Below are 27350 nucleotides of genomic sequence, written 5' to 3' on the forward strand. Positions count from 1 at the left end.
TATTTCCCTTTGGAGCAAGTTCCAAAGTTGTGTCACACAAGTTGATGGTGGAGCATTAAATGGTTCTTTCAAAGAAATTATTTATAGTGCTTATGGATTCACTCACAAAAAGAATCATGAAGTTTGATTCTACAGTTTCTCTGCACTTCAGAGATCGTGATTTTCACTAAAATGCAACGACTATTTAAATAATTACACAGCTTTCTCCATTCAAATTAAATTCTCTTACTCAAAAGGTGAAAGATATGAAATAAATATAGCACACACAGGACTCTGCTCATAAAATGCAGAACTCACTGCAATCCTGTGGAAGATCTGAGGTGCACACTGACACTTACTTTCACAGGTTCACCACTCTCACACCATATCACACATTTCTCATTGGAGATGAGTTACCTCTTTCAGCTGCTCTTTACGGAGTTTATATTCTCTCTTCTGGGACTCCAGGAAACTGTTTAATTCTTTTTTCTGTTGGGCCTGAATATGCTGTTGAAACTTCTTTTCTTCATTGGCCATCACTTTAGCCTATAGCAAATCCAGCAGCAAGTCAGAGTCCCAATGGATTACAGCTCGAGTCCAGTTTCAGCCTCAAGACCCAGAACTCATGGTCACCACAATATTCACCACACCTCTGGACAAGTCCAAGTCAGAGGAGCTTGTCCTCACTCTCTCCTCATTCTCCATCCCATCCAGGCACCCAGCAGACTCCTCCTCCAGTGCCACATTCCCTCAGCCCTACTGTTCAGCTAATCTTGCCCAACAAAGTCAAAACCTTATGATAAACTATATCCTCAGCCTTCCACTGAGAGATCAGAGATGAACAAAAATCAATAATAATTGCTGTAGGCAGCACCACTTCATTATCAATTATTTAAAAGCATAGCCCCCCCATATCCATACACAACTAGACAGTGAACATTTAAGTGTAGCTGGCACATTTCTCTGCAGGCTAATCTGCCTCCACAACACTCAATGGCAGGCAATTATTGACAGCACAGACATAGCAAGAGAGAGGAAACCCTCACAGTGTTTTTCCTGGGGTCAGGATTCTACTATTCAGTGTAACACACCGCCATGAAGGACATACCTTTCCTTGAGTTACATAACACCTTAGTGTAAGGAGGTGATGTATTAACCTTTTTTTAATTAGCAATTTGCTTGGCTCCTGAAAACAAGACATCTCAGAGTCCACACTGTCATCTCTGCATCAGTGAGGGGAAGTGGACAACTCAATGTAATTAACAAACATGGGTTGGTCTGACAAACCATAACCTCCTACCTCTTTTTCCATGGCTGCTTGGTGCTTTTTAATTAGCTTTTCCATTTCTGCAGCAAAATTGTTACGCTGTGTTTCGAGATCTTTGTCCAACCTGAGGCGGTGCTCGTCCATCTCTGCCTTCAGTTTATTCTCTAATGCCATCAGCTGCTTCTGGTGCTGCCTTCTCATACGTTTATAGCCCGACATCTGCTCTCGGAGCTCGGAGTCCTGCTCATGTTCCTGCATTTGCCTTGTCACCTAGGAAGATAACCACATCGGGCCAGAGGAAGTTAATGCTGCTTAATCTGCTTTTCAGTAGTCTTCAAACCACAAAAGAGAACAGTTCAGTTAAGAAATATGATTTTGTTGTAAAGAAAAGCACACATCCTTATGGCAGCAGAGCAGATTAAAAACTCAATTCTGCTGTAGGAGATAAGCTCACATGGGCTCCAGCAGAAAAACAGTACAATTGTTATAAAGCTGGTACTAAATAATGGCCTTTTAGCCTAATACAATAAGGGTGAATACCTACACACACACACACAAATATTCATAATATGCCTATGAAAATGAAAACCAGCTTATTATTATAAATGGTTTCCTATATTCTACTTTGGCTGTGGGACTATTTAATACACACAAATTACATTTGCCCAGGTGTCTCACTGAAACCATTATTAACCGACGCTAAATTATTTCAGTGACAGTATCTCAGTCAATGAACACAGCTCATTCTGGTGATACTCTGAAAGCTCTGGGAAGTTGCACAGAGTGTTCAAAGCATCCCCTCCTGCAGAGGTGTCCCCAGACCAGCCCTCCACGTACCAGCGACGCTGTGCGTATGGTAGCAAAGTGCTCCCGGTTGCGATAATGAGACTTGTGGCGAGATACTTGGGGAGGAGACTGGGGTTCTGATGCCCTTGTCCGAGGATCCGACTCCTCTCTGTAGTTCTCTTCCTCCTTATCAGCAAATATTCATGTCAGAGAATAAGGAGAAACTGTGTTACTAAAGATTTTGATTTAAAAGGAAGCAAAAAGTGTTTTACATTCATCAGCCCTGAAAGATCCCCCTGCCAATGAAGGTACACACTGCAAAAGGAGTTCTGATCTATGACCTTTGCTTTCTGAAATTTCATCGTGAATTTTTATTACTAAGAGGAAGATTACTAATTTAAGCTGAAAATGAAAAAAAAATGGAAAACTGAAAGCTGAGTTAAACAGTTTACTTCAACAAAATGTAACAGCTATAAAGTAGATTTTTATCAAGTCTGAAAGACAAAAACAACATCTTTGTAGCTCTGAAAGACAGAGGAAGATTTTCATTACACCCACTGCAGGAATACCTCAAAGCAAATTTTAAAATTTGTCACGGTGTATTCCACATTCTTATTTTGAGTTTGTAATTCATCATAGAGTGATTACTAGTTAGATATGATACACTAATTAACTCCCTGAGGAAATACCTGTGTCTTTGTTGCATATCTGGGCAAAGAACAAGACATTCTAGCCACACCTATCATTAGCCATGGAAACGGTAGTGCTTTGAGCAAATGAGTGATAACCCCTCCATGGCAAGAGCAGCCCAGCTCAGAGGGCACTCCCCAGCCCACCCTTCATCTGGCAGAAGGAAAGCAGGGAAGTGCTTTCTGCTGCATTTTTTTCCCCCAACACTTTATTCATTAACAAAATATTCAAATCAAGTGCTGGGAAGCTGATGCTGCAGAACTGATTTCAGTTTCTACTGTAGGTCCTGACTTTAAGAATTCTCTAATGAGGGGGTAAAAAGGGGAACTCACACATCCTGCTGTCCCACAAGGCAGGGCTATGCATGTTAAGGGGATCCACCAAACAAACCTATTTACAACCTCCCATTCCAACCCCTCCTGATAAAGCAAACTGCTTTTGAAACAATTCCACTAGTAAAATAATTTTTAGTGAATTAACAAAAATAAATGATCTTCACAGCCACTTTCCCAAGTCTCCAGTGCACACTCATATATATATTTGGGGCACAATAATATAAACTGCAGATAATGACTTGGGAATGGGAACAGGCGACTTTGTGCCAACCAAATCCTCTCCCACTTTACACCTTCGAAGTTCTCCAGTAAGAATGCAGAGCTTACCGGCTTTAAGTGAATGACAGAGCTATTTGACATCACGGTGTGGTCCCCCTCCATCATATCCAGCTCGCTCTTATCATCCGAGGCATCTGGAAGACTGTTAACACTACTGCTTTGGCTACTGGCACTGATAGACATACTAGGAATGGACTGATTACTTCCCACACTGTTCACTGTTCCCGTCCTGCCCACACCATGATCTTGTTCCTAGGAGAGAGGAATTAGAAACAAAATTCAAACCCATGCCATTGGTACCTGTGGACATTACCAAATGGAATGTTCATTTAATTTCTCTCTAAAGGCATCCACCTGCCATGCCATGGCACTTTCCACCCTCCAGGCATTGCCATGAAACGTTTTTCCTGTGGGATGATGGGGAGAGAAAGAGTCAGCTTGTCAAGATTAACTGGCTGATGTCAGATTCTTTTCAACAGTGAGCCTGTCAGCAAGCTGAACTCCATCATGTATCAGCCTCAGCGTGTCACCAGAAACTGCTGTGACACCAGCATCACCTGAGTGCTCAGCTGGGACCCTGCATCTTGCAGGTTCCTTTCTGTACATGAGAACTGGAATTCAGAGTCTCTGTCTCTGCATGATGACTGCAGCACTCAATCCAAAAAAGAGAAATCAAGTTCCCTGATGACCTGTTTCTTTTTTTTATATATAAAATAAATCAAGTACAAATCTCTACGCCTTAAATTTAGAACATTCTCAGTACATATGGTCAAAACAGAGGGTTAACTGCAGTTGCTAAAGAGTCCTCATGAAGGCAAAGAAAGCGAGGATTTACAGGACTGGAAGCTGACTGTTCAAGCATGAACACATGGCACAGCTTCTTGCCAGCACTAGGCATCTACCCTGTTTGTCCTTGTTTGTGCCTTGAGGTAGCTTTATTCCAAGCACAAAGAGGGAGACAGTGTTTACAGCCAGGTGTGTAAACAGCCTCCCTTCGTTTCAGCAATATCTGAATTGTGGTTATTTAAATGACAGTCTCATTTTCTCTGGTTCAGTGATGAAACCCAGCATTTCTCTCACCTCCTCCTCTTCCTGTGTTTCCACTGCAGGGCCATTGTGGGCCTCCTGGAAGAGGAGTTTCTTCATTTTACGATACTGCAGGTTGTCCAGTTCTCTCACCGCATCCTTTGTTCTCTGAATCAGGTCTATTAACACTGTTTCGGGCCGCTCTCGAAGAACAAACATGTGCTGCAGAACACACAGACAGGTGAGTGGCCTCTCATGCCTCCCATGCACATGCTGTGAGGACACACTGATGAGCTCTAGTTGGGTTTATTAGCCCTCTTCCCTGCACAGGAGAACACCTTCACAGCTAACACTGGCATTATTTTCAGAGTTCTCAATTCAGATAGATTTCAGAATGACTGTACCAAAAAATAAAGGCGCAAAAACCCAGAAATGGCATTTTACATGCCATGAACACTTGTTCACTATAAACCTAGACTTCAGAGACATTATCTACTTGTGGTTTGGTGAGGGAAGAGCAACAAATACCAAATAAAAGCTAAAGGTGCTAGACTGACTAGTATCTTTAACCAAATGTTAATTAACTCATCAGCTAACTCCCAGTAGAAAACCCTTTTCCTTGTTTAGAAAAGCTTGGGAATCAAATATTCATCATACAGCTCTGAGTCATAAAATAGGCTGTGAACCTTAGAGCCTGGTCCTGGAACAGCTCCCCATGTTCTGCTCTTCTCTTGGAGATATTCATCACATTTCTCTGCAAAGGTGGCTTTTTTACATTTTGCCAATAGGTGAAACAAGAACTGTCTATGTATGTCAGAAGCAGCTTTTGCAGTCTCCAGATGCAATGTGCTGTGCAAGCATGAGTCATTATTAACACAACCACTACTTTCATTTTGTTCCTTTGGAGAACTGCAATGCTGTTTCCACCATGGCACATTCCCTACCTGTCCCTGTAAAGTGGCATGCAGCTGTTTCACACTATAGTTAGGGAAGAATACATTCCCAAACGTTTCATTTCCATCAATGTTCTCTTTAATTGCAGCACACTGCTCAAAATAAAACCAATCTGTAGAATTCTGAAATGGCAGGACTACACACCCACACCGAAACCTTTCCTGGATAATTGCATTTGCTTTATGAATAGACAGTTTTCAAAGAGGCACAAGTCCTCAGAGCCATTTTTAGGTAAAAACATGCAAAAAGGTGCTGATAAAACCTTCATAAATAGCATCCATTTCCCTGCAATGCAAAAAATTTGGAAAAACATTGTTTAACAGAAACAGGGCCAGGATAAAAAGAAACCCAAAATGTCAGAAGCACTGTAAAGAGAATGACAAGTTAGCAAAATTCTGAATGCCACCTGATGCCACAAAGGAAATCCATCAAAGTCACACAAAAAAGCAGCTCCAAAACCCAACTTCTCTGTGAGTTCTGTTCACATGTCAGCCTTTTGCAACAATCTACCCCACTGGCTTTGTCTCCAGACTACAGTGAGCAAAGCCAAGTACCTGCAGCATTCAGGAGCACAAATGAAGAATTAGAAAAGAAGCTAAGAAATAAAGCAAGAGCAAGCCTGCAGACTGCTGCGGCTTTTTCATGCCAAGGAAAAACACGGGGAGGAAAAACTGCTTTCTTTTGCCCCCTTTTCCCCAGCAGTGGATTTCAGGTACTGAGTAAAGCACATTGGAGTGTTCTACAGCACAGAACACAGAGGGAAGTAACAAAAGGTATTTGTTAGTTAATGCACAGCAGCTCTGTCAGGATTAATTATAATCACTGGAATGACTGAGTTTACAAATTAAAACTCTCGACAAGTCGATGGTCATCCAGTGTCACTTGGTGGAGTGACCTTTTATGATGAGAGCTCCAAGGCTGGCTTGGAAAGTCACCTGGAGAACACTCAGGCACTGCAGACAGGCAGTAAAGCCAGGGCTGCCAGCTCAGTACACCCCACAGGACTCGCAGCTCAAAAATGTTTGAGCATCATTAAGCATAACCTTGTACAGCAGGTGAGACAGATCATCAGCACAGGGCACAGCCCCTTTTAATAGCACATGGAAAACAGAAAAGACAAGCAAGCCAACCTTCAGAAGCTCCTCTGATGTAGGCCTGTCTTGAGGAATTTTCTGGAGGCAAGAATCTACGAAGTTTCGAAAATAATCAGACCTGTGTCAAGGAGAGGGGAAAGAAAACCACCTATGTTAATGACCCAGTTTAATTTATTAAGGAGTCAAGATCCTCACATCTGGATGCTTGTAGCTCCTAGGCCAAGAACTATAGTTCAGTAAACCACAATTAGAAAGTTTTTAACTTTTGAAATTAGTTTGCTATTTTCAAAAGACAGTTGTTGAGGCTGGGAGGCACAAAATGTTACTACTGGGCTTTATTCTTCTGAAGTTGATGCAACAGACACTTGCCACACACAAGCTGTGTCTTCATCTTGCAAAGAGATACTTCAACAAAACAGGATTTAGAAACTGACAGTGTGGTTTGTGATAAAAAAAACACTAAAACCCACAGTTTTGGCTAGCTTTGGAGCTTCAAAAGTTTACTGACCCATGAGCAGAATTTTTTACAGGATCTTAAGTTCTTCCAGCAGCCTGTCCTGTTCCTACACTGGAGTGCCTCAAACATATATTTAGTAATTGGTCAATTTTGTGTACGAAATGTATAGTGAATCTAATGAGACCCTTCCAGCTCACATCCTCCCAACAGGACTCCAGCCATTTCAAGAAGCCAGCATGACAAAGCACTCCATTTACAGCCATCCCCTCCAACATTCCTCCCCCAGCAATACTCACCATTCATTAGACTGTAGTGTAGGGGATTCATTCTGCGCTATGTGATATAAGGCACTCATTGCGTTCATGTTAAACAAAGGAGGCTTCCTTTCCGCTGCACACAAGAGAAAAGAAGTTTTTATATAGGAGATAGTCTCATGTTGTTGCTCTTTTTTTTTTTTTTTTTACAGTTTACATCCCTTTAAAAAGAAAACCTCATCAGCAAAATCCCTACTGCCTGAACATGGAACCCCAAACCAACCCTACCCTGCAATCAGACAGATATGTTGGCATACGTCCTGTGCCATTGCAGAAGATGAAAGCCCTTTGAAGATCAAATGCCTTGTCCTCTCAAGCTTTTAAATTACGTGGTTTATCATAGTTGAGTTCTCTGACTCATTGTAATGTACTAAAATAAGAGTAAGTTAACAGTAAGCTCTATACTGGGTGTTTAGCCACTAAGCATTCTTGGTTTCATACACCCCCCTTTTGTTTCTTTTAATCTACAGTTGCTAAAAAGCTAAGAAATATTTATTTCCAGCAGGACAGCAGTGATGAAGAAAAAGCTGGTTACAAGAACCATCAAATCACACTTAACTGACTAAGCACATGAGCAGGAAGTCAGCAACAGGCCAACTCTTTATACTATTTTGAGAGTTGCCTTCTCTTTGGCTCTCCTCTCTTTCAAGCTTGTGTTACTCTTATAGACTGACACAGCATGAAAGCTTAATGAGGAAGGAGATGATCTCACTGTAACAACAAAATTGAAGCTTCATCACAATGTTTATAGGGCAAACTTTATAAAGCTCATCCTCGCCATAGACATTCCAGAGAAGCTGGTGAGGCCACGAGGATGTTCCTACACTACTGAAAATGCAACAGAAAACTTTCCTTCCTCAAAAACAAAAGGGAAAAAACCACAAAAAAACCAAAAAACACAAGGAAAAAAATAATGCTACTTTTCTTAGTCTGTTCCTCAGTACTGAGTTGAATAGTAGTGTTGAACTATGGATCAGAGATCATGGTTCACTCATGGCTATGGCAGGATGAACTAAGCCCTACAAATTCCTCAGAATGGGTAAATTGAAGATTTAAGTCTTTCCTCAAATTCAGTGCTTTACCTCCTCTAATCTGTCAGATAACTAGTTGCTGCTATCAAGGATCAGACAGATTATTCATTAAACTATTTTAACTGACTGTTCTCTCTACTTTCTTTTCTCTTAGCTCATCTGAATAAAACACAAATCTTCCGGAAACCCTGAAACTGAGCCCTCAATAAGACCATTTTGAAGACTAAGTGATAATTTGAGAAGACTACCAGACATCTCATTTCCCTGCTGTCCTCCCATGCTTACTCAAAGCAACACAAATGAGCCAGGCACACGGCCCCAGCCTACACTGCTCTGCTGTCCTGACCTAGTCTCACCTCCCACCACGCCAGCAGCCGTAGACGAAGCCCAACACGCTTCATCCTGCAAGAACGCAGCGTGCAGGACTCCCGGGGGTGTGGTGGCCATGAGCTCACTGCATTCCTGGAGCCCTGCAGCCAGCCAAGTCTCCTTACTCCACTCAGAGCAGGATTCTGTCATGACAGTCACACCCCTTCAACTTGCTTTATATTGGCAACCAAAAGAAAAAGAACAACAACAACAAAAAATTCTCTGCTCCGAAGAAAGAATCTACTTTGTGTTCTGGAAGAAAATGAAGTTGATGGTTTGGAATGCCAGACTGCATTTTTAGCTAAACTGTGCAGTTCACATGGATTAGTGTGTTCCTGAGAGCTCTGACTGCCTGGCTGGGCTGCTCCTGCATGGAGGTCAGGTTGGAGCACGAGCAATCAGATCTGACAAGGATGGGAGGACAGCCTCAGGTGCATGGGAGCAGTGGCGTGCATGGTGTGCTTCAGCAAGGGCGTTTTTGTTCCAAGAAAACACAATGTGTTTAATTTAAACAGAATGCCATACTCACAATGTCCCTTTAAACTCACATCCTGCTTTAAAGGGTCTGTTTTAATGGCAACGCCATCATTGCTTTCAGGTTCAAGTTTCAGGCTACCACTTCAAAATTCGACTATTTCGTATCTTTTCATTTAAGGAAAAAAAAAATCTATTCAGAAGTGACAACACACACTGAATACAGCTTTGAAGTTGTCCACTTCTCCAGAACTTCACCACTGCAGAATTTGTTAATGTATGTTAAATTTTCACAGAAACAATATCAACAATATCAAACAATATCAATTTATAGCATTAAATATATCTCCACACTGGTACCTTTAACGGTTCACTTTTAAAGCTGTTCAGCAATTCACTGTTTTTCAGTTCAGAAGTTAACTGCCTCTCCCACAGAATGTGAACACCCTTAGTGATATCACTTGGCTACTCTCTCTGCCTATATAACTCTTTTTTCTTCAGGTAATGAAAACACCAGTTCCATAAACATCAAATTGGAGACTTGGTCTTGAATTCTAGAAAGCACATTTTGCTCTTTTCTCCAAAAGTCGGGGCCCAGAGAAACCAGGATAAGAAAAGGAACACAAATCTTCACTGTGATTCAGTTGAATAAATTCTATGTATTAAATAACTGCATTTTAGGGTTTTTTCATAGGATATAACTTACCTAACTCAATACAGGTAATTCCAAGAGACCAAACATCTACTTTGCCATCATACTGCCCTTCATCCATGGCTAAAATCACTTCTGGGGCCATCCTAAGAAAAGAAATTGGTGTTCAAAATAGGCAACAGAACACATTATCTCCATCAGTATGAAATAGGTTGTTTCCCTGATCTCAGCTACCATAAACAAATCATTCCCAAGCTATCAGGCATGACCATGGGATACTGGGAACAAAGACCAAGCATCCACACTAGTGGAGGCCTGCAGAGGCTGTGTGATATTCTCCTGTGCTTTGCCCAGCTCTCCATTTGTATCACCACCTTCTCACCCTCCCACATTTCCAATAGTTTAGCTGGCTGACCAACTCTGGTGAAATAATTATAACATGCAGTTGAGTAAACACCACAGATCAGGTGTAAGAGATCAAAAGCATACAAGGGATCTGCAAAGGGGTTGGTTCAGTGAACCTGGCCTTTCCTATGAAAGAAAAAACACTTCAGTTATTTCAACAACCAGACGCGGTGAGAATACATGAATTGTTTAAACCACTGGGGGGAGTGATTAAAATATATTACAGATGATTCAATCCCACCTCTACCACTTTAGATCAGTCTAAGTAGAACAGCAAAAGATTTTTATTACTTTTTGTGAATTACAAACACAGAGATACACAATTTCTTGGAACTCAGAGCCTACTTACTATTTGAACTTTTTTTTCCAACAAAGTACATTTTATCACCACCATAACTGGAAGACTACAAAACTAGCTCCAATAAACCCAAGTATATTAAACAGCCAATACATGATCCTTTCAATTCACAAAGCCAGAAATAAGCAGAACTCTTGGCTTACCAATATGGCGTCCCCACAAATGAGTTGGCAGGAGATGCTATGGAAGCAGACCCAAAGTCAGCAAGTTTCACCTGTCCTGGCTCTGTCAGCAGGATGTTCCCTGCCTTGATATCTCTGGTGACAGAATACAAGTGTCAGTATTACTCCTCTCCAAAGAAGAAAACTCTCTATTGGACAGACTATGAAACACACCAATATTCCCATTTCCTCCAAACACAAAGTCTTTAACCATTAGGTTAGTTGCTTGAAATGGCCCTTGATTTTGGATTCTTTTGTCTTACATGTTAATCTTAATGTCTGCCTTAAAAATGAACTTTAAATGGCACAACAGGATAAGCTTCAGCAGTTCAGCAAAATCTTCTGAATCAAGTAGGTCCTTTATCAAAGTTTTTTAAAAGAACTTGATAATATAATTCAAATTCTTCATCCTACTAAAATGCAGAAGTGTATTTAAACACACAGAACATTTACATCCCAAATTTACTGTATGCTTCGTAACATGTGTGTTTGTGTAAAACTAATTTTTCAAGAATTAGTGCTCTCCCTGCTCCAGCATTCTTGGCCTTGCAGTTCCTACAAAGTCTTTGGGTGCACTTGCTATTCACTGCTTCAGGGACAATCAGCACTGAAAAGCTTAGCAGATTTGAAGGAATTCTGCAGAAATTATGAACAGCAGCTGTAAGAGTGCATGTGCAGATACAGAGCTTGCTAGTGTTTAGACTACTATAAATCACTTGTTTGGGAGTATATGGATACTGTGAAAAGAAAACCTCTGCTTACAATGTTAAACTTGGGACAGAGGTGATACAATCAACAAAATAAATTATGTGTAAGTGAGTATGAGACAGCAAAAGTGTAGCCACTTACCTATGGATCATATTGTGAGAATGCAAGTATGCTAATCCCTGGAGAGCACCATGGGTAATTGCTGCTATTTCCACTTCTTGCAATGGCTTTTTATGAACTTAAGGAAAGAATTTATGTGAAATTCAATATTACAGAAAACAATACAGTTTGCAGCATGCAAGCCAGTCCTGTTAACAATATAAACAGAAATACTAGAAGTTCATTTTCACCAGGTTCAGTATGAGAAGCAAGTGTAAAAATAGTTCACAGAGTACATTCTATAATCAGATGTAATCTTCTAACTGTAAACCAGCAGCTATTTACTATTAAAGAGACCAATCTCCAACCATAAACTGCATTCCTGTCAGTTATGTGACCATTCTCCCAAGAAACTATTTGAGACTCAATATCCAGTTTTCCATTAATGAAGTGAAACCCCAAACCCCAGAAATTTACAGCAATTCACACACAAATAAATTGTAGCAAGAGAGATGAGATTCTGGCAGCTCAGCTTGTGGTCCTGAAACGCTTCTGGCAAGGAAATGAACTACTTATTGTTCATACATATCTCTTCAAAGAAAGTTCACTATAAGAAGTCTGATAAAAAAATGACCATTTAATGAAAGACCTCGTAAAGCACAATCCTAACACTGCTGTAGTGGTATTGTAGTCAACAGGCCTACAGCTGTTAGCAAGCATTAGGATCAACAGCAAAGGTTTTCAGAAGTAAATCTTGAACTGTGATGACAGGAGAATCTGAAACTCAGTTGCAAACAAATAGCTGACTGACAACTTTAAAATAATATGAACAAGGAGAAACTAAGCATCTGGGAAAGGCAATATTCTACAGAAAAAACACTACAACTATGCAAGAATTTGACAAACTGTGCCTACTTATCCACACTCTGGCCCCAAAAAAACTATAAACTCATGGAAAATTCTGTGATGGTGCAACCTCCTAGTTCAGTACTCTACTTCTGACTTTCCATCAAATAAACATGTGGGACTTACTTACCTTCTAGTAAGTCTGATGCTGATCCTAAACAATATTCCATAACAAGCTGTTATAGAAAGAAATCAAAGTAGTTAGAAAATCTGTAACAGACAATGTATATTCTCCAGACTTGTATAGAGAAATCTAGAACTAATTCCTGGAGTACACAGTGCAGGCTGCCATAACAAAGCAAGTATTGCTTGCACCATAAACTGCATCCCAGCACTGTCACACTGACTCCTCCCACAAATACAGCTCTAACTGGAATCAGGCATAACCCTCCTGTGTAAGACACCAAGCAACACCACTTGTAAGGAAGGCCAAAGCACATTCATAACCAGTTAGGTATTGTATTACATATCATATTTTATATGCACATACTTAACAGGAATGTTAAACTGCACTTAACAAGCTTATCAGAGTATTAAAGGGCTATTTAGGGATTTACTTAAGATTCTGTCCCAGTCAGATTTGAAAAAGAGAAACAAAAACTTTGCCCCACAGATTTATTGAAGCTAATTCAGAAAACAGTACTTACAATTTAAACTATTAGTTCAATAATATGATTTCTTTAATATATTGCACTACAAAACTTTATTAGTGATGGGTGTATATTATTTCAAATTCTCAGTTCTAGAACATCAACACTTAATCTAAGCAAAAGGGAAAATTTCCTCAAATCTTGGTTCCAGAAAGTACATTCAGTTTGCTGAGCACCTGTAAGGCCCTCGGCTTTGCTCATCTCAGTCTGTGCAACACCAGTGCTCAGGTGCCTCCCAAAATCCAGCTGGAGGGATTTCAAAGCAGCTTCACCCAAGGCAAGAGGAGTGCAGAGCAGCAGATGCTTACCCATGCTGTATGCTCCCGCAGATAGCAGCCTTTGTATTCTATACTGTTAGGGTGTTTTATTCTTTGGAGGAACTTGACTTCCTTAATAATATCCTGCCATTTCTGTTGGGAATAAAAGGAATAGAAAGACTTTACAGAACTGTTACTTCTTTTTTTTTTTTTTTGGCTGTTGTTATTATGTAATTTAATTATTTTAAGGGTCAAAACTATCTCAAGGTTCAAATCAGAGTAAGTTTGTATCAACATTATGATGTTCACTGCTTAACTCCTCAGCAGACCTACAGAATAAACTGCTGATCAATTAGGTTTTATGCAAGGATCCCTCATCAATGTAATGCTTTGTATTTATATGTGTGCATAGGATATACTGTTAAACACTTAATATCTGAGCAAGTCCTCAAAAAATAAGTGATCCCCTACTACGGGATACCAATTCTGTTGCCAAATCAAGCACACACCCCAACCTGAAAGAGATGTAGGTGATAAGTGTCCTTCAGCAGGATCAGCTGCCTCTCTCAACTCTTGTTACTATAAAGACCTAGCCCTACTATTCACTACACTACACTGGAAGGCTCCCTTTATCAGCTGCCAACTATCTGACTACATTCTTGATAATGTTTCTCTATTACTAGCTTAATCTTTACAAGGGCCAATTTAAAATGAGTTACCTACTAGATAAAGGAATGGTTCTGCTGGAGAAAAAATACAAACAGATAAAACAAAGCCAGGTTTATAATAAGGGGAGCTTTGCTAGTGCAACTTTAAAGTACAGAAGAGGCCAAAATGTCAAGTTCCAATGTGTGCCTAGACCCTGACACTGCTTCCCTTGGAGACCTCCAAGTCCCTCCATGTGCTGCACATGCACAGGCAAGAAAGGCAAAAGTCTGAGAGCACAACAGCAAAACTACGACTATCAGAAAGTACTTCAAAACCAAATGCAGTTGCTGAAACCATTTAAGTATGCAGCCATCAAAGACTGTTGACACTGCAAATGTTTTTGAGCCAGAGTATCAGTTCTGAAGTTAACCAGAGGGAGAGGAACCCCACCCAACACCAAAAGGCTCAAAAGCTGTTTTCCAGGTCCTGTTAATCTCTCAGCACACTCTTCCTCATGTGTTGGTATTCACAGAGGGACAGAGAGCCCATCTACCCTAAGGCTTTGGAAAACATGTACAAAACCTCAGTAACAATTTCAGGGTTAGAGAAACACATGGAACCAGGGAACACGGAAGTTCACAACTGAGGCAGCTGATTGACTATATCAAGCATTTCTCAACACCAAAAATGCTATAGAATGACACAGTGCAGCTACAACAAACTCTCACTGACACTGGAGTGACTTAGTTGCCTTTTACCTTCAGCCTCAAAGGCCTTGAGGTACTAAGCAATTAAAGCACCATGCTAAACTTCTACATTGGGAAGAGAGAAGTGATGTATTAGTCAAGAAGTATTCCTGATTTCCTGCATAAAAAAAAGCTCCAAGATCACATCAAGAGCACAGCACTACATTTTTCAAAGGTTTTAAACTTATTTTTAGTATAAAGTATGACCTTATTTGAGAGAATTGTTCCCACCAATGATAAAATCTTATTATGAAACCTAAGTAAATATAAATGATACCAGAATGCCCTTAATCAATTTTCTTTGCATAGGTTAGATCATAATTCCAGTGAACTTCTGAACAAAACAAATAAATATGGACATAAAATAGAAAGTGTTTTAATCCTGGTCTTATTACTTTCTTCAAAATAAAGAAACATAGGCATTGAAGACAAACAAAAGCTATTTCTGAAGCATGCACAGTTTGTTTCATTCATGTGAATAGAGTATTTATAGCTCACAGTAATTAAAACAGTAGGACAAGTAGCAAGTACAAATTATTCTTTCATCAGTACACAGTTAAACAAGTCACCGCAGCGACAAAACAGAAACAGGCATAGCAAATTTAACTCTGAAGCTGGAATTCAGAACTGCTGGAGAGATACTGCCACCTCTACCTCCTACACAGACACACACACACAGAGGAAGGAATAGTTCAGCTCCTTGGAGTGCACATGATCAATACACAAAAGGCAGGCAGAGAAAGCAATGAGCTGTTAGTCAAACCCATCAGAGCAAGACTGCTGCTAAGATTGGAATATAGAGAACGGAGGGAGGGAACCATAAATGCTTTGGACAACATGCTTGTGATAAATAATTCTGTTGAAAAATCATGCCGTGATGTGACTGATGTTATTTACCAGAAATAATATCAAATCAGCTGCTTGTGTCATCTTGGGCTTTTCAAGAATCTCTATTAGCACTTAAACGTTTCAAGTATAAAATCAACTCTGCTAAGTATCCTAGGGAAAGGAGACACATCTGGGGTGGCCATGAAAACACTTAATGTCTAAATCTCAGAGGCCCACTTCTACAGACCCCTCTGCAAAGACTGCACTAATCCCTAGCTCTGGCAATTCTTCTGGAATTATGCTGCTGTTCAGATTTTCACACTCATTCATTCACCACTCTTTTGCCTTTGTTTCAGCTGCTCATGAGCACAGTCATTCCAGGGAGGTATGTGTTCTGCCTCACTACTTTGTACAAGCAAGGCTCCCTCTGAAGCTCTCACTACTGCATCCATTGCTATCATTCCTTTGTCCTGGAAGCAACATGGTTTTTTGGAAATGTACTTAAAATGGAACATTTAAGAGAAGTAAGACATCAACATACAAATCCATCATTTTTAATTTTCTTTTTTCCTGTCCACACATTTATGTGGTCCCAAAAAGAGCCCTTTGTGTCTGAAAGAACAAGTTCTACCCATCTTTTTCAAAAGCAGATTACACAGAAATACACTGAACAGTAAACTGATTTATTTTGTTTACACTGTACTCTTATTCACCTTTACAGTTACAGAAAATATTTCTCCTGCAGGAACCCAAGCTAACAAAAATCATCCCATACAGTAATGACTTGCAATGATCAAGGTTTAATGTACAACATGTTCTACATACCTCATTGGACTGCTTCCCACTATATGACATTTTCTTGATGGCCACCACTTCATTGGTGCGCACATCACGTGCCTGTAACAGGAAAACACAACCCATCAGTTTCTTCAGGCCCCAACTTTCCATAAGATGCAAACCACACAATCATAAAATAATCTCTATTCTTAGTTAACTTTTGCAGAACATTGAACTAAAACATCTTCCAAGAGGTGTGACTGCTGCAAGAACTAGAAATTTTTTTCCTAAGTGAAAGATTACCCTCCTGTCTGGAAGACAGGGTGTGACATTCTTCCATGCTCAGCATCCACCAAGTCGCTGCAGGAGTCAAGCATTGTGACTTAAATCACAGAAATCACAGCTAATAAAAGCAGCTCTGATTCAAGTAGAAGGGATTTTCCCTAAATCAACTTCTCTCTTTGCCCAGGCCCATTCCACACAAAACAGAAGCAAGGCTCAGCCACCCAGTTCCATTCAAACCATACGGAAAGATGTCACAGGATGCACTGGAGATAGCCACCAGTGGCTGGAGCAGGTTTGTTCCCAGTGCTCCCAAAAATTAGCTTTTGTGTCTTAAAGGAAGGTAGATGAAACAGAGATCCAAGTGACCCATCTTCAGATGAGACTTCTCAGTTTCATACTACTGTTACTTACACTGTACCATAAATGTACATAGTTTTTCACACTTCAAAGGCAAACTTCCTGACTTCAGACAGCAACAATGTAAGGCAAGGACTAGACAAGAATCTTTGTTTAATTCAGCACCAAAGCAAGGGCTCACTCTCCACAGCAGGAGAAGAGGCAGCACCTTGCAGGAAGGATGGCTCCAGATAAGACCCCAGATTTCCTCTGTTAGAGATTTCAGCAGGACAGAAGGGTGGTGGAAGAAAATAATCTGAGTCTCTCTGATAATAGTAATAATAATCAACTTGAACATGAAGCTAAATGATATAAATCAGAATAATATGCACCACAGCACTCCCTGATGACTGATGAAAACGCTGATTTTTAATATATTTGTACTACCAAGCACAGCCTACCAGAACACGGATTAATGAAGTACTAGGGCTCTGCCTTCAGTAAAAAGGTTTTTCAGTCATGTTTTAATTCAGCTGTTCATTGAAGAGATTCCCAGAATTCCTTGTCAGTCTTTATTTCAACTGGTTTTAAGCTTGAAACAATACTATTTTTACTTTTCTTTCTGTTTGAGGGGATCCTCTCACTGCTAGTACCTGTAAAGTTGGGTGGGGGGTAACTATTTTTGTTGAGACAAAAAAGGTAGAATAAAATTCTGACTCCTAGATCTTTACTGATTAGAGACAATCTCTGAAACATTCAACTGTGTGAAGAACTGCCAATAAAGCAGGGAAGCAAAATACTACAACAAAGCAGAAGGAGCCCAGCTCTAACAAAAGAGAGTGGGTTATTCTTCTGCTCCATCTGCAGTGTTCCAGTGTAGTAGGTTTCCTGTGTCAAGCAAAAGCTATTATTACACTGCAGAGCAGGGAGTATGGTAAGGATAATACCAAATATGATTCAGAGGTGCCAGACTTGCAGTTTCTAAGAAACTAAAACCATGAGGTGAACCAGCAAAATTCGTATCAATTATGAAAGAAAAAAAATAAAAGGAACTTTCTGCCATTGAAGGATGCAACAGAAACAAAGAGACAGGAATAAGATCAATATATCACCCATTGGTGGGACCATTGCTAAAAGGGAAGGAAGATGGGTACAACTAAGAGCGAAACACTAAGCTCTGCTTTAAATAAGGTAGGGGAGATTTCAGGATTATATGGATTTTCTGTTGGGTAATTACCCCCACATTTAATTATCACCCACATTTTTTGGTGCAGGCTGTATGCCATGAAAGCTGCCTGGAGAGAGGATGCTTTGCATCAGAGAACCCAAGCAAACAACACCTGACAGAGTTTGCTGAACACCTACAGTCCTAGGGAGGGAGAACTGTCCTGGCTGACACCCCAGAAATATTAAAATCACAGCGTTTCATTCGCTTTTTTTAGCTTCCCTGTGAACCTGGATAACTGACAAAACAGTTCCTAGACAAAAGCCAGGAGGATGTGCAAGGCCAGCTCCCTTTAGCCACCCAAATGAACAAGGCTTGCTTTATGGCATGTATGCACATATATTCTGCTTTCCTCCAAGAACTCCACACAAAGGATCAACATCTGGTGACCAGAGTAGCTTCAGCATTGATACAGGCAAAGTATGCACAAAAAGTGGAGTATGTCACTGGCTTAAGTAATCTAATTTAAAGCAGTTATTAACTATAATCCAATATTATATTAATTAGAGAAAGTTTCAATTCTTTGCAGTAGTAAAATCAAAATCTTGTTAAACAAATAAGTTTTATTTCTAGCTTTAGAGAGGAATAAAGTACCTAAGAGAGAGACTCCCCTATGTTCTAATATTTCATGTTTATTTAATTCACACTGAATTTCCCTCTCCATGTTGACTCTCTGATCTTCTGGGCTTCTGTTTTAAGGATAGGGCACATTGCATGGAACAGTTTCAGATTCAACATCTCAGAACCATTACCAGTAAAAAAACAAAACAAAACTTACAGGTTTAAATTTCCTAACACAGAAACAGAGTGTCTTTACCAGAAACCCTCTCTTGACAAAAATGAAGCCCCCACATGGGCTGGGGTTCAGTGATGTGCTGCTTACTTATCTTTATGCAAATGCTAAATCAGAGATACTTTCTGACAAAGATGCACAATCCAAATGCCAGTAAGCAATTGCACTCTACAGTGAGCAAATACCGAGCTATAATGAACTGGTGATTTAAAATGGTGAGGGGAAAAAGAGAAAGAAGCTAGAAATTAATGACCTCTGAGTTGCAATGGCTTTGGAGATGGAGCTGGTAATGGCCCATCAGCCCTCACCACAAGGACAAAGTTCAGGCTACAAATACCCCATGGCAGCTTCCTGCAGGTGTTTGGGAATGCTGTTTGCTTCCAGCTCACAGGCAACCTGCAGCTGCATTATGGGTTTCCATACCTGTGTGGTCCATGCATGCCTCTGAAAGATACAGTGCTCCCAAAAAACCTCCATAATATTTCTTCAATAATATTTCTTCAATAATATTTCCACATAGCAGGAAGACAGATTTGTCAGTTCCCTCCCTTGATATTCTTTAACCAAAGGGATTAAATAAGGTGAATTTAAGGCCGCAGGTATTTTTTCTTTAGAAAACACTTCCTCCCCCAGATCTGTTCCCAGACAGTGGTGGCTCATAGTTTTAAGCAGGGAACAAAATTAAGAAGCTTTTCCTAATTAGTTCATCTGTGCTGCATTAAATTTGTGCTGGAAGGTTCCCAACATGGTCTGCTGCAATTATTAACACTGAATAGGCATCTCATAAAATAGTGACACAAATGGCTTTCTGAAGGAAAATTGGCAGGTTTGGCCACACCTCCTATAATTATAAACGTGAAAAGGTTTTCTGAGGAAAGTGTTTTTTAATGAAGACCCCACAGTATCTGGTTAACACACAGCAACCTGCACTGAGGTTGCCATGAGGATCCCACTGCCAGCTGAGCCTGAGAAAAATTCTGCTGTCCAGACATTCATGTCAAGTAAGTTTTAGGCAGAGGGATACTGGGATTCTTGCCTGCAGTAGGAATGGATGTGACAGGACAAATGACAACAAAAGCACCAACACTCAGGTGTCAAACACAAAGAATGGCTTTAAGGGAGCCTCGGGGTATGCAGAAAGGGGGACAGAACTCAATTTCTCTCAAGGAACAAGAGGTGATAAAGAGATGATCAGATCAAGAGAACTGTATCACCAGTCAGAATTGATGGAGCAGAAGTCCATGTTTTAATTTGCACATAAATCCCTGCTTGCAACATAATGATGAACCTATAAGTACCAGGCGTGGACCAAGTTTCCAGGGTTTTTTAGTATGCAAACACCTGGCAGACTGCAAGTTTGTGAAAGGATTGAGACCATACAGACACACAAGATAACATCTCTGCCCCAAACACCACACAAATAAAGTCACAGTAGTTTCTTTTCCTCATTATGCTCAAAAAAGTCTACACCCAGAGTTTAAAAAGAAACACAGCTAAAATTCACAAGTCATGGTGCTACTTACAAAATAAACTGCTCCGAAGCTTCCATGGCCAATCTCTCGGAGATCTGTGAAGAGCTTTTCTGGATCTTCTTTGAAGAAGAGCTCTGCAATTTCGGGGTCCTTCAGGCTGCCCGCTCGGCTGGTTGATGGCATCCTGCTGGGCAGTCAGCCGACCGACTATCTGGGTTTAAAGTGCTGCTTCAACCCTTGGCTCATCTGTATGAATGGAGCCTCTTCAGCATGGATTACTGCAAGAAAAAGATTGCAATCCTTCACTGATTATCCTCTGCTCAAAACGCCCCAAACAAGCCACAGCAAAGCAGCTTCCACTTCCTCCAGAGCAAGCAGCCCTGGTTCATGAAGCAACACACCCTGTGTGCTGGGATAATGTCACAGCCCCACTGTGACACCAGTCAAGCATTTCTCTAGGACAGAAACTAAAATCAGAACACAAAATGAGGCGCATTCCATGCTCCAGCATCTGCTCGATCACCTGCAGGGCAGTCAGAGAATCTCTGACCTACAGCAACAACCAGTTCATCACCAATGAGTCCCTATAACCACGACATACTCCCTCTGAAGTTACACCCACTCTGTCCTAAAAAATTGTCTGGATTTTGTGATGTCTATCACAAAGTGCCTGCTCTTCAGAGGTTTACTTGAAACCCCTTTCTTCAGAGAAACAGCATCCAGAGCAGGAGATTCCACACCCCATGCTCCTCCTTCTGCTCTGCTTCATCAGAGGCCAACACACATTTAAACTGTGATTGGCATATGAGACAATGGACAATAGGCCATTGGCAAACACTTTCTTCAGAGGAACTTGCAGCTTCAGACACAACTGGGAATGTATAAAATTCTTTCTGTCTGTACCACGAGTTTGCTTTCATTTACTACAAGCTTTGTGTCTTGGAATCCATCCAGAATAAAAGTATACTGTTAAGTTGTGCTAAAATCCTACTATATCTTTACAACAGGTGATGCCAAAAAAACACTGCAAATAAAAAGCCCTTTTCTTTTCCTCTTAAAGGGAGGTATTAGGATTTCCTATCAAATCCCTGTAAATTATCATCAATAAAAACAATTCTGTCACTGGCAAACAGTTTATCACACATCTCGCTTCTTTCCAAAAAAATCTGTCTGGCCGGGACTTGTGGTTTTTTTATTGCTATTTAGTATCTCAATATTGGTTTTTTGAAAAAAGTTGGGGGTTTATTTCCATGATGAAGATGTGAAAGACAACAAATCTGAGTTTAAACAACATATCAGAAGACGCTGTCCATTTCTCCTCCCTTTCTGGACACTATAAACTCCACCTTTCTCCAAGCCTCCAAGACCATCAATGAATCATTTGTTTTCCAGTCCCTGCAGAGCAATTCCTGCAAGGATGGAAAAAGACATATTCCTGCATGTTTGTGCTCAGTGGTTCTCTCCTCTGGAGAGCTGCAGCATGGGGAAGTGTCACAGCCTGCCTGCTCCTTGTTAGAGACCTCCCAGCACTGCTGCAGAGCCTGGCTGTGAAATACAGCTGAGATGTACCTGGCTGCAAACTCCACAAGAGTCTCCAGTTTTTCTGAGGAAGACATACAAGGGAGTGAGAATGCATGGAAGGGAAGTAAAATCCAGCATTTTTCTCCAAGCAGTCAGCATTCAAAGAGATTTCTAATGCAACCCAGAATGCACTTCCATGATAGCCTGCTCTCAGGGGATAAGGAAAAGCTGACACTGAAATCCCAGGGGTGGACCAAGCAGAAGAACATACATCCACGTACAGAAAATATGCAGCTGCTCACAAGTCTGCCACACTGCACTGCTGAGCACTCACACATTTCCTATGGATGCAGGATCACTGCAGGAGCCTTGGAACAACCAGCATCTGCACACAGCTGCCAGGGAGGCCGAGTGGGATGCACAGGAATGGGACTGTGATATCTCCACCTTCCCTTGCATAACACAGTAACTAATACCGTGTGGGAAGGGAAATAATTAGCTCCAGCTCAGCCCATACCTGAAGCATGCTACATTTATGAAAGCTGGAGAAAAAGTGGGGTTTTTGTTATTTTTCTTTCTTTCTTATAAATCAACAATATTCCACTTGATTCCAGCTCTAGCAAGCACATAACACTGAAAGACAACTGTTTCACATTTACAGCCCCCAACAAAACAATAGACAAAAAGCATGTCAGAAAAGCAAGAGAAAGGAGCTGGGGGAAGGGAGCTGATAACCAGAGCACACTCAGTATTATTGAAGGAATGTTTCTTGGATCGACGGTAATGATGTCATGTTCCATCTTTTAAGAAGCATCAGATTCTTACAAAAAGGACATTGTTGTTCAAAAGCAACTGCTGCAATCCCAGAATGCCCTTTTCCCTACATCTGTTAGTCAGAGGGGCTAGGCTTGGATAAACCTGCTAATATGGCCAAAAGTCACATGTCCCTGCGAGCGAGTGTGCGTGTGAGAGCCAGCGCGAGGGGAAAACCCTGCGCTCCAGCTGAGATGGATTACAGCCTTCTCCCCCTCCCCACCGACCCCCCATGCCAAACCAGCCACCAGACTCCTTCTAGGCGTCCTTTCTGAGCGTGCCTCTGAAATGTCATCAACAGGAACATTTCTTCCTGCAGCTGAAACTCCTACCAGGCCCACTGACAACACACAGAGGTGGGACGGGACAGAGCAGAACTCCTCACCTATCGTGATACACCTTAAAATGCACTTATTTTCCCCTTTATTCCTGAGAGCATCAAGACAAATTTCATTATCTTTATCCTTGGAAATAATTGCTGCTTTGAAATGCATGAGGAAAAAACCATTAAGTATTAAAATCTATTTAACAGAATAGTCGCAAACATGTACATGACACTGTGCTTATCATTTTGATCTCCTCAGATGGAACAATAAAATGAATTAATGTAAATTCCATCCATAAGAAAGCTTTACACAGCCTCGCTTAATAAAGTGCTCCCATTTTTATGGATGATACCATATTAAATTCCCTCAGTCTTCTTTTTACCCAGACAACAGGCACTGCCTGCCAAAGCCCAGCAGTGCCAGCAGCAGAGCTCTGCCTCCTGCCTTGCAGTAATGACACCTGAATGCTGTGGGGAAATGGAAGGGAAGGCAGGACAAGTGGATTGTAAAGCAGTCATTGCATTATTTTAAGTGTATTAAAATACAGGCGAGACTTAGGATTAAAACAAAAAAATCAACCCTACAACTAAACTGCACTGAAAATTAAATCACACACTAGCAGCTGGTTTTCTAAAGCACAGTCAAGTTGCACTTGGGTATTTTACATTCTTCCACCAGTGCAGTCTATTCACTACAGTTTTTGTGGATTGGTGCAGTTATACTTTTAAATAGAATTGTTCCCAGTGGATGGGACTGATCATCTCACTTTAGCTCAGATCAGGTGGCTGGATCCTGGCTCTGGCCAAGGAACAGGCACTGCAAACAGGATACGGCACCCTCCAACTGTGTGACTACCTACAAGCCATCTTGCAGCCTGCCAAAATTAGAAAAAAAAAAAATCCACATTTTTCCTAGGTGTCACTCATACAGAAAGAGAATATTGCACTGCATAAATACAACTACCAGGATTTAAATCAACTCCACTCTTAACCAGTAAGGTGGTGGAGGAACATGAGACAGATTCATAGCAAACCAGGGAATGACCAAGGCACAGGACTGGCCCAGCTCTATTTCCACACAGTAGTCTGAACTCACGACATTTAGTGGCTACCATTACTGATGTAAATGACACTGACTACAGGCCAAAATGTTTTATCAAATTACTTTCATCTGAACAACTATCAGTTAGCAGAAACCGCATGCACACATCCACAAAACTCTATGAATCGATAAGATGTTACATCCCTGTAATTATGGCTATATTAAAGGTACACACACACCCCTAGAACCTCTGACACAAGAAAGCTGAAGATGAGGACGGGATAAGACCTGTTCTCTTTGGAGTTTTCTGCCTCCTGCCATGTCATCTCAAGCTGAAGTTAAGACCCACCCCTGTGACTAACATCCCCTGGGATGCTGCAGAGCAGAACAAGCAAAGCTCAAATGGTCAGTTGCCATATTTAAAGTGCATATCTCAGTCTTATGCTACAGAGACCTCAGAGAGATTAATCTGTCCACACTACACTAAACTCTCTGACAGCTGTCAGTGTCACAGATAACCATTTTCAGGTAATATAAACCAATGTGCTTGGGGTTCCCTGCAGAAAAGAAGGGAATCACACACTGAGATTATCACCTGTCCATATTATTCCTCAAGTTCCCATTCAAACCAACTCAGTGAGTGACAGGGACTAGAAGGCACTTGGTTACACTAACCATGAGATACAGCAAAGCATTTTTAGTTCCTTAAGGCAGTTCAAAAGTTTGCAGAAAACAAATTACACCACACACTAGCTTGTAGATGATTAGCACTGAAGAGCAGCATGCTTTGTCCCAACAAATGACATTTCAAGGAACTAACACATCCAACAAGAATATGAGAACCAGAGCTAAACAAATACCATGTGAGCACAAAATGGAAACAACAAACAGATTTCTGCATCCATCATCCCATGTCTCCCCATTTCACTGGGAACAAGAGCCACACAGACTTCCACAATGGTTATGGAGGCCAACAAGAAAGCTGTCCTCTATTACTGAACTATAAACAGAATTATTTACAGTTTGAGACATAAATCTTGTTTATGTTATAGTCATCTGGTATCCCATACACTTAGCACAGTAACATCTATAAAAACTTCTCTCTGGTGTCAAACATAGCTGCACTGTGTGTTTTTCCCTGATAGAATATATATGACACTTTAAAAACAAACAAACCAAGCAGGAGACCAGTTACAGCCCCTACGATCTTCACAGCTGACACTCTTAACAGTAAAGACTAAAAAGTGAATATTCAACACAAAAAAACTACTGGTTCTTTGCAGATCTTTTTACTCAGAGTCATAAAACAACCAATAAAAAACCCCTCACCACTAAAAAACAACTCCCTACCACAACTTTATTTAGAAACTGATATTTAGATTTTTTAAAAGAATCTGCATTGGTGGTAGTGCAAACAGTTGCTAAATCTTAGCATAATTTTCTCTGGCATGATCTAATTCACAAGCATCAAATAAGATGGGGAATGAGTGTCATCATACAACTATCAAAAATGGGAAAAGGGATTTTCTCTTACTTGCATATGGGTCAGATCCAGGGAGTGTATGAAGCTGAGATTAAATTATCCTCTCAACACACTATTAAAAATTTCCTGAATGGCTTCCAGCTGACACTGAAAATTTCCACAACTATCCTAAATATGATAAACTGAAACTATTGAAAGAACTGACTTTCATTTTTTTTCTTTTACTTGCAATTACACCTGAAGTAAGAGCGAGATGGTAAGAATGCTTAAAGAATGATTATAGAATGTTTAAAATAATGAATATTAAAAGTTTCTCTGTAGTATAGAATACTTGACCTGAAAGCACAAATTCTTTTGGAAGCAGCAGACAAATCATTCCCTATTTCTATAAATTCAGAATAAAAGCTTGCAATACAAAAAAGATGAAAGCACTCTTAAGAAAAGTAAGAATTTAACCTGGAATGGGAAGTGGAATGGCTGTACAGTTCATGGGAACACAGCAGAAAAGATGATGAAGGTCCAGCATCAGAAGAAATGAACAACTATCAGGCAGTGCTGATACATGTGACTTTTGGAATGACACCACTTATCCTCAACTTAATTTTGCATTTAAATCAGCCTTTAAAATTTTAGCCTGAAGAATTCTATGCATGGAGTTACCTTATCCAGAAAGATAAAGGGCAGGAATTACCCACTACAGGTCCTATCACTTTATTTACTGTTCCCAAAAGCCAGGTGCCAGCCAGTGGTGGGGCCTTTCCACAGGGGCACAGACAGAAGGAGTTCTGTTGGTTTCTCTGAAATTCAGGGAATCTGCAGCCAGTGTCAGACTCAAGACTGCACCCATCCTTCTGCACAGTCCAGCAAACACAGAGGGACTCACGTTCATCAGGTCCTTCATGGTTCCTGGGAAAGTACATTCCTGATCACTGCATCACATTTCTGCTTCCAGCAAGCTTGTCAAAATCATACACACTGTTTTTTATTGCTTTGCATTTCTTCAAACCTCTTTTAACCCAGGCTCTGCTCCACCCAGTCAGCCCTTTTTTTTCCTGTTCTGACAAAAGCAGAGTAATTCTCAAGGGCCTTAACATGCTCTGAACACATGGAAGAAGAGTTACTCTGCTCACAGCAGAAGGTGGCTGTTTCCTTGAATAGCTAAAAATCAGCTTCCTGTCCACCCTCAGTGACCCCAGGCAGATGGCATCAAGACAGTTGTGTTCCAGTGACTGTCACAATGGAAGGTCCATCAGCACCTCAAACTTCCCAGAACAGACAGGAATTGTAGTCCCTTGACTCATGCAAAGCCCTGTATCACAGACTCCTTGTGCACTTGGCTAAGCCTCTCCCACCAAGCTAACAACATGTTATTTTTTTCTCCTCCTAGTTCTGCAATTTGGAATTCTTCCTAGAGTGGCAATTAAGGAAAAAAAACAAAAAATAAAAAAACCCAACAGAAATGAAACAAGAAAAGACTGGAGATGCAGCAAGGGGCATTTAACTTCTCCCATGCCCTGCAAAAGGGACAAAGGGCACTCAGGAACATCTCCCTTGGGATTCTGCTAACTTACTTTTACCACTTAGTCATGAGCTGCAGCTCAGACAAAAAAATGCTGACAAAGTAATGAACTTGCCTGTCTCTTAATGATCTTAAAATCATTCTTTTTAGTACATTTGTTCTCCACACTGCATCCACCAGGGTTGTCAGTCATTAAGGAAAAGGGAGGTGCAGATGAATGACATTTTACAAGAAACAGTTAGAAAAACGTTAAATACTCAGAAAAATATCCAAAAAGTTGTCACCA

General features: G+C 40.7%; 1 protein-coding gene across 4 annotated transcripts in view; it reads right to left on the reverse strand.

Annotated features, from left to right (window-relative positions):
- The window catches only part of TAOK1 (TAO kinase 1), a 62546-nt gene that overhangs the window by 13917 nt on the left and 21279 nt on the right, over positions 1 to 27350 (reverse strand). Inside the window, exons 1-15 of one of the 4 annotated variants that reach the window (XM_033078399.2) lie at positions 20984 to 21110; positions 20413 to 20639; positions 16299 to 16370; positions 13303 to 13404; positions 12475 to 12520; positions 11481 to 11577; positions 10614 to 10727; positions 9762 to 9853; positions 7164 to 7257; positions 6447 to 6528; positions 4417 to 4584; positions 3385 to 3588; positions 2084 to 2218; positions 1280 to 1516; positions 397 to 525 (exon numbers count right to left, since the gene is read on the reverse strand). In XM_033078399.2, coding sequence (XP_032934290.1) covers positions 397 to 525; positions 1280 to 1516; positions 2084 to 2218; positions 3385 to 3588; positions 4417 to 4584; positions 6447 to 6528; positions 7164 to 7257; positions 9762 to 9853; positions 10614 to 10727; positions 11481 to 11577; positions 12475 to 12520; positions 13303 to 13404; positions 16299 to 16370; positions 20413 to 20544 — 1704 coding nt within the window. In that variant the 5' untranslated portion in view covers positions 20545 to 20639; positions 20984 to 21110. Of the gene's footprint in view, positions 1 to 396; positions 526 to 1279; positions 1517 to 2083; positions 2219 to 3384; positions 3589 to 4416; positions 4585 to 6446; positions 6529 to 7163; positions 7258 to 9761; positions 9854 to 10613; positions 10728 to 11480; positions 11578 to 12474; positions 12521 to 13302; positions 13405 to 16298; positions 16371 to 20412; positions 20640 to 20762; positions 21111 to 27350 lie in introns of those variants that run through there. The other 3 variants (XM_033078398.2, XM_033078396.2, XM_033078397.2) reach the window with 3 other exon arrangements.

Source organism: Catharus ustulatus, chromosome 22 (assembly GCF_009819885.2).
Source record: "Catharus ustulatus isolate bCatUst1 chromosome 22, bCatUst1.pri.v2, whole genome shotgun sequence".
Taxonomy (NCBI): Eukaryota; Metazoa; Chordata; class Aves; order Passeriformes; family Turdidae; genus Catharus; species Catharus ustulatus.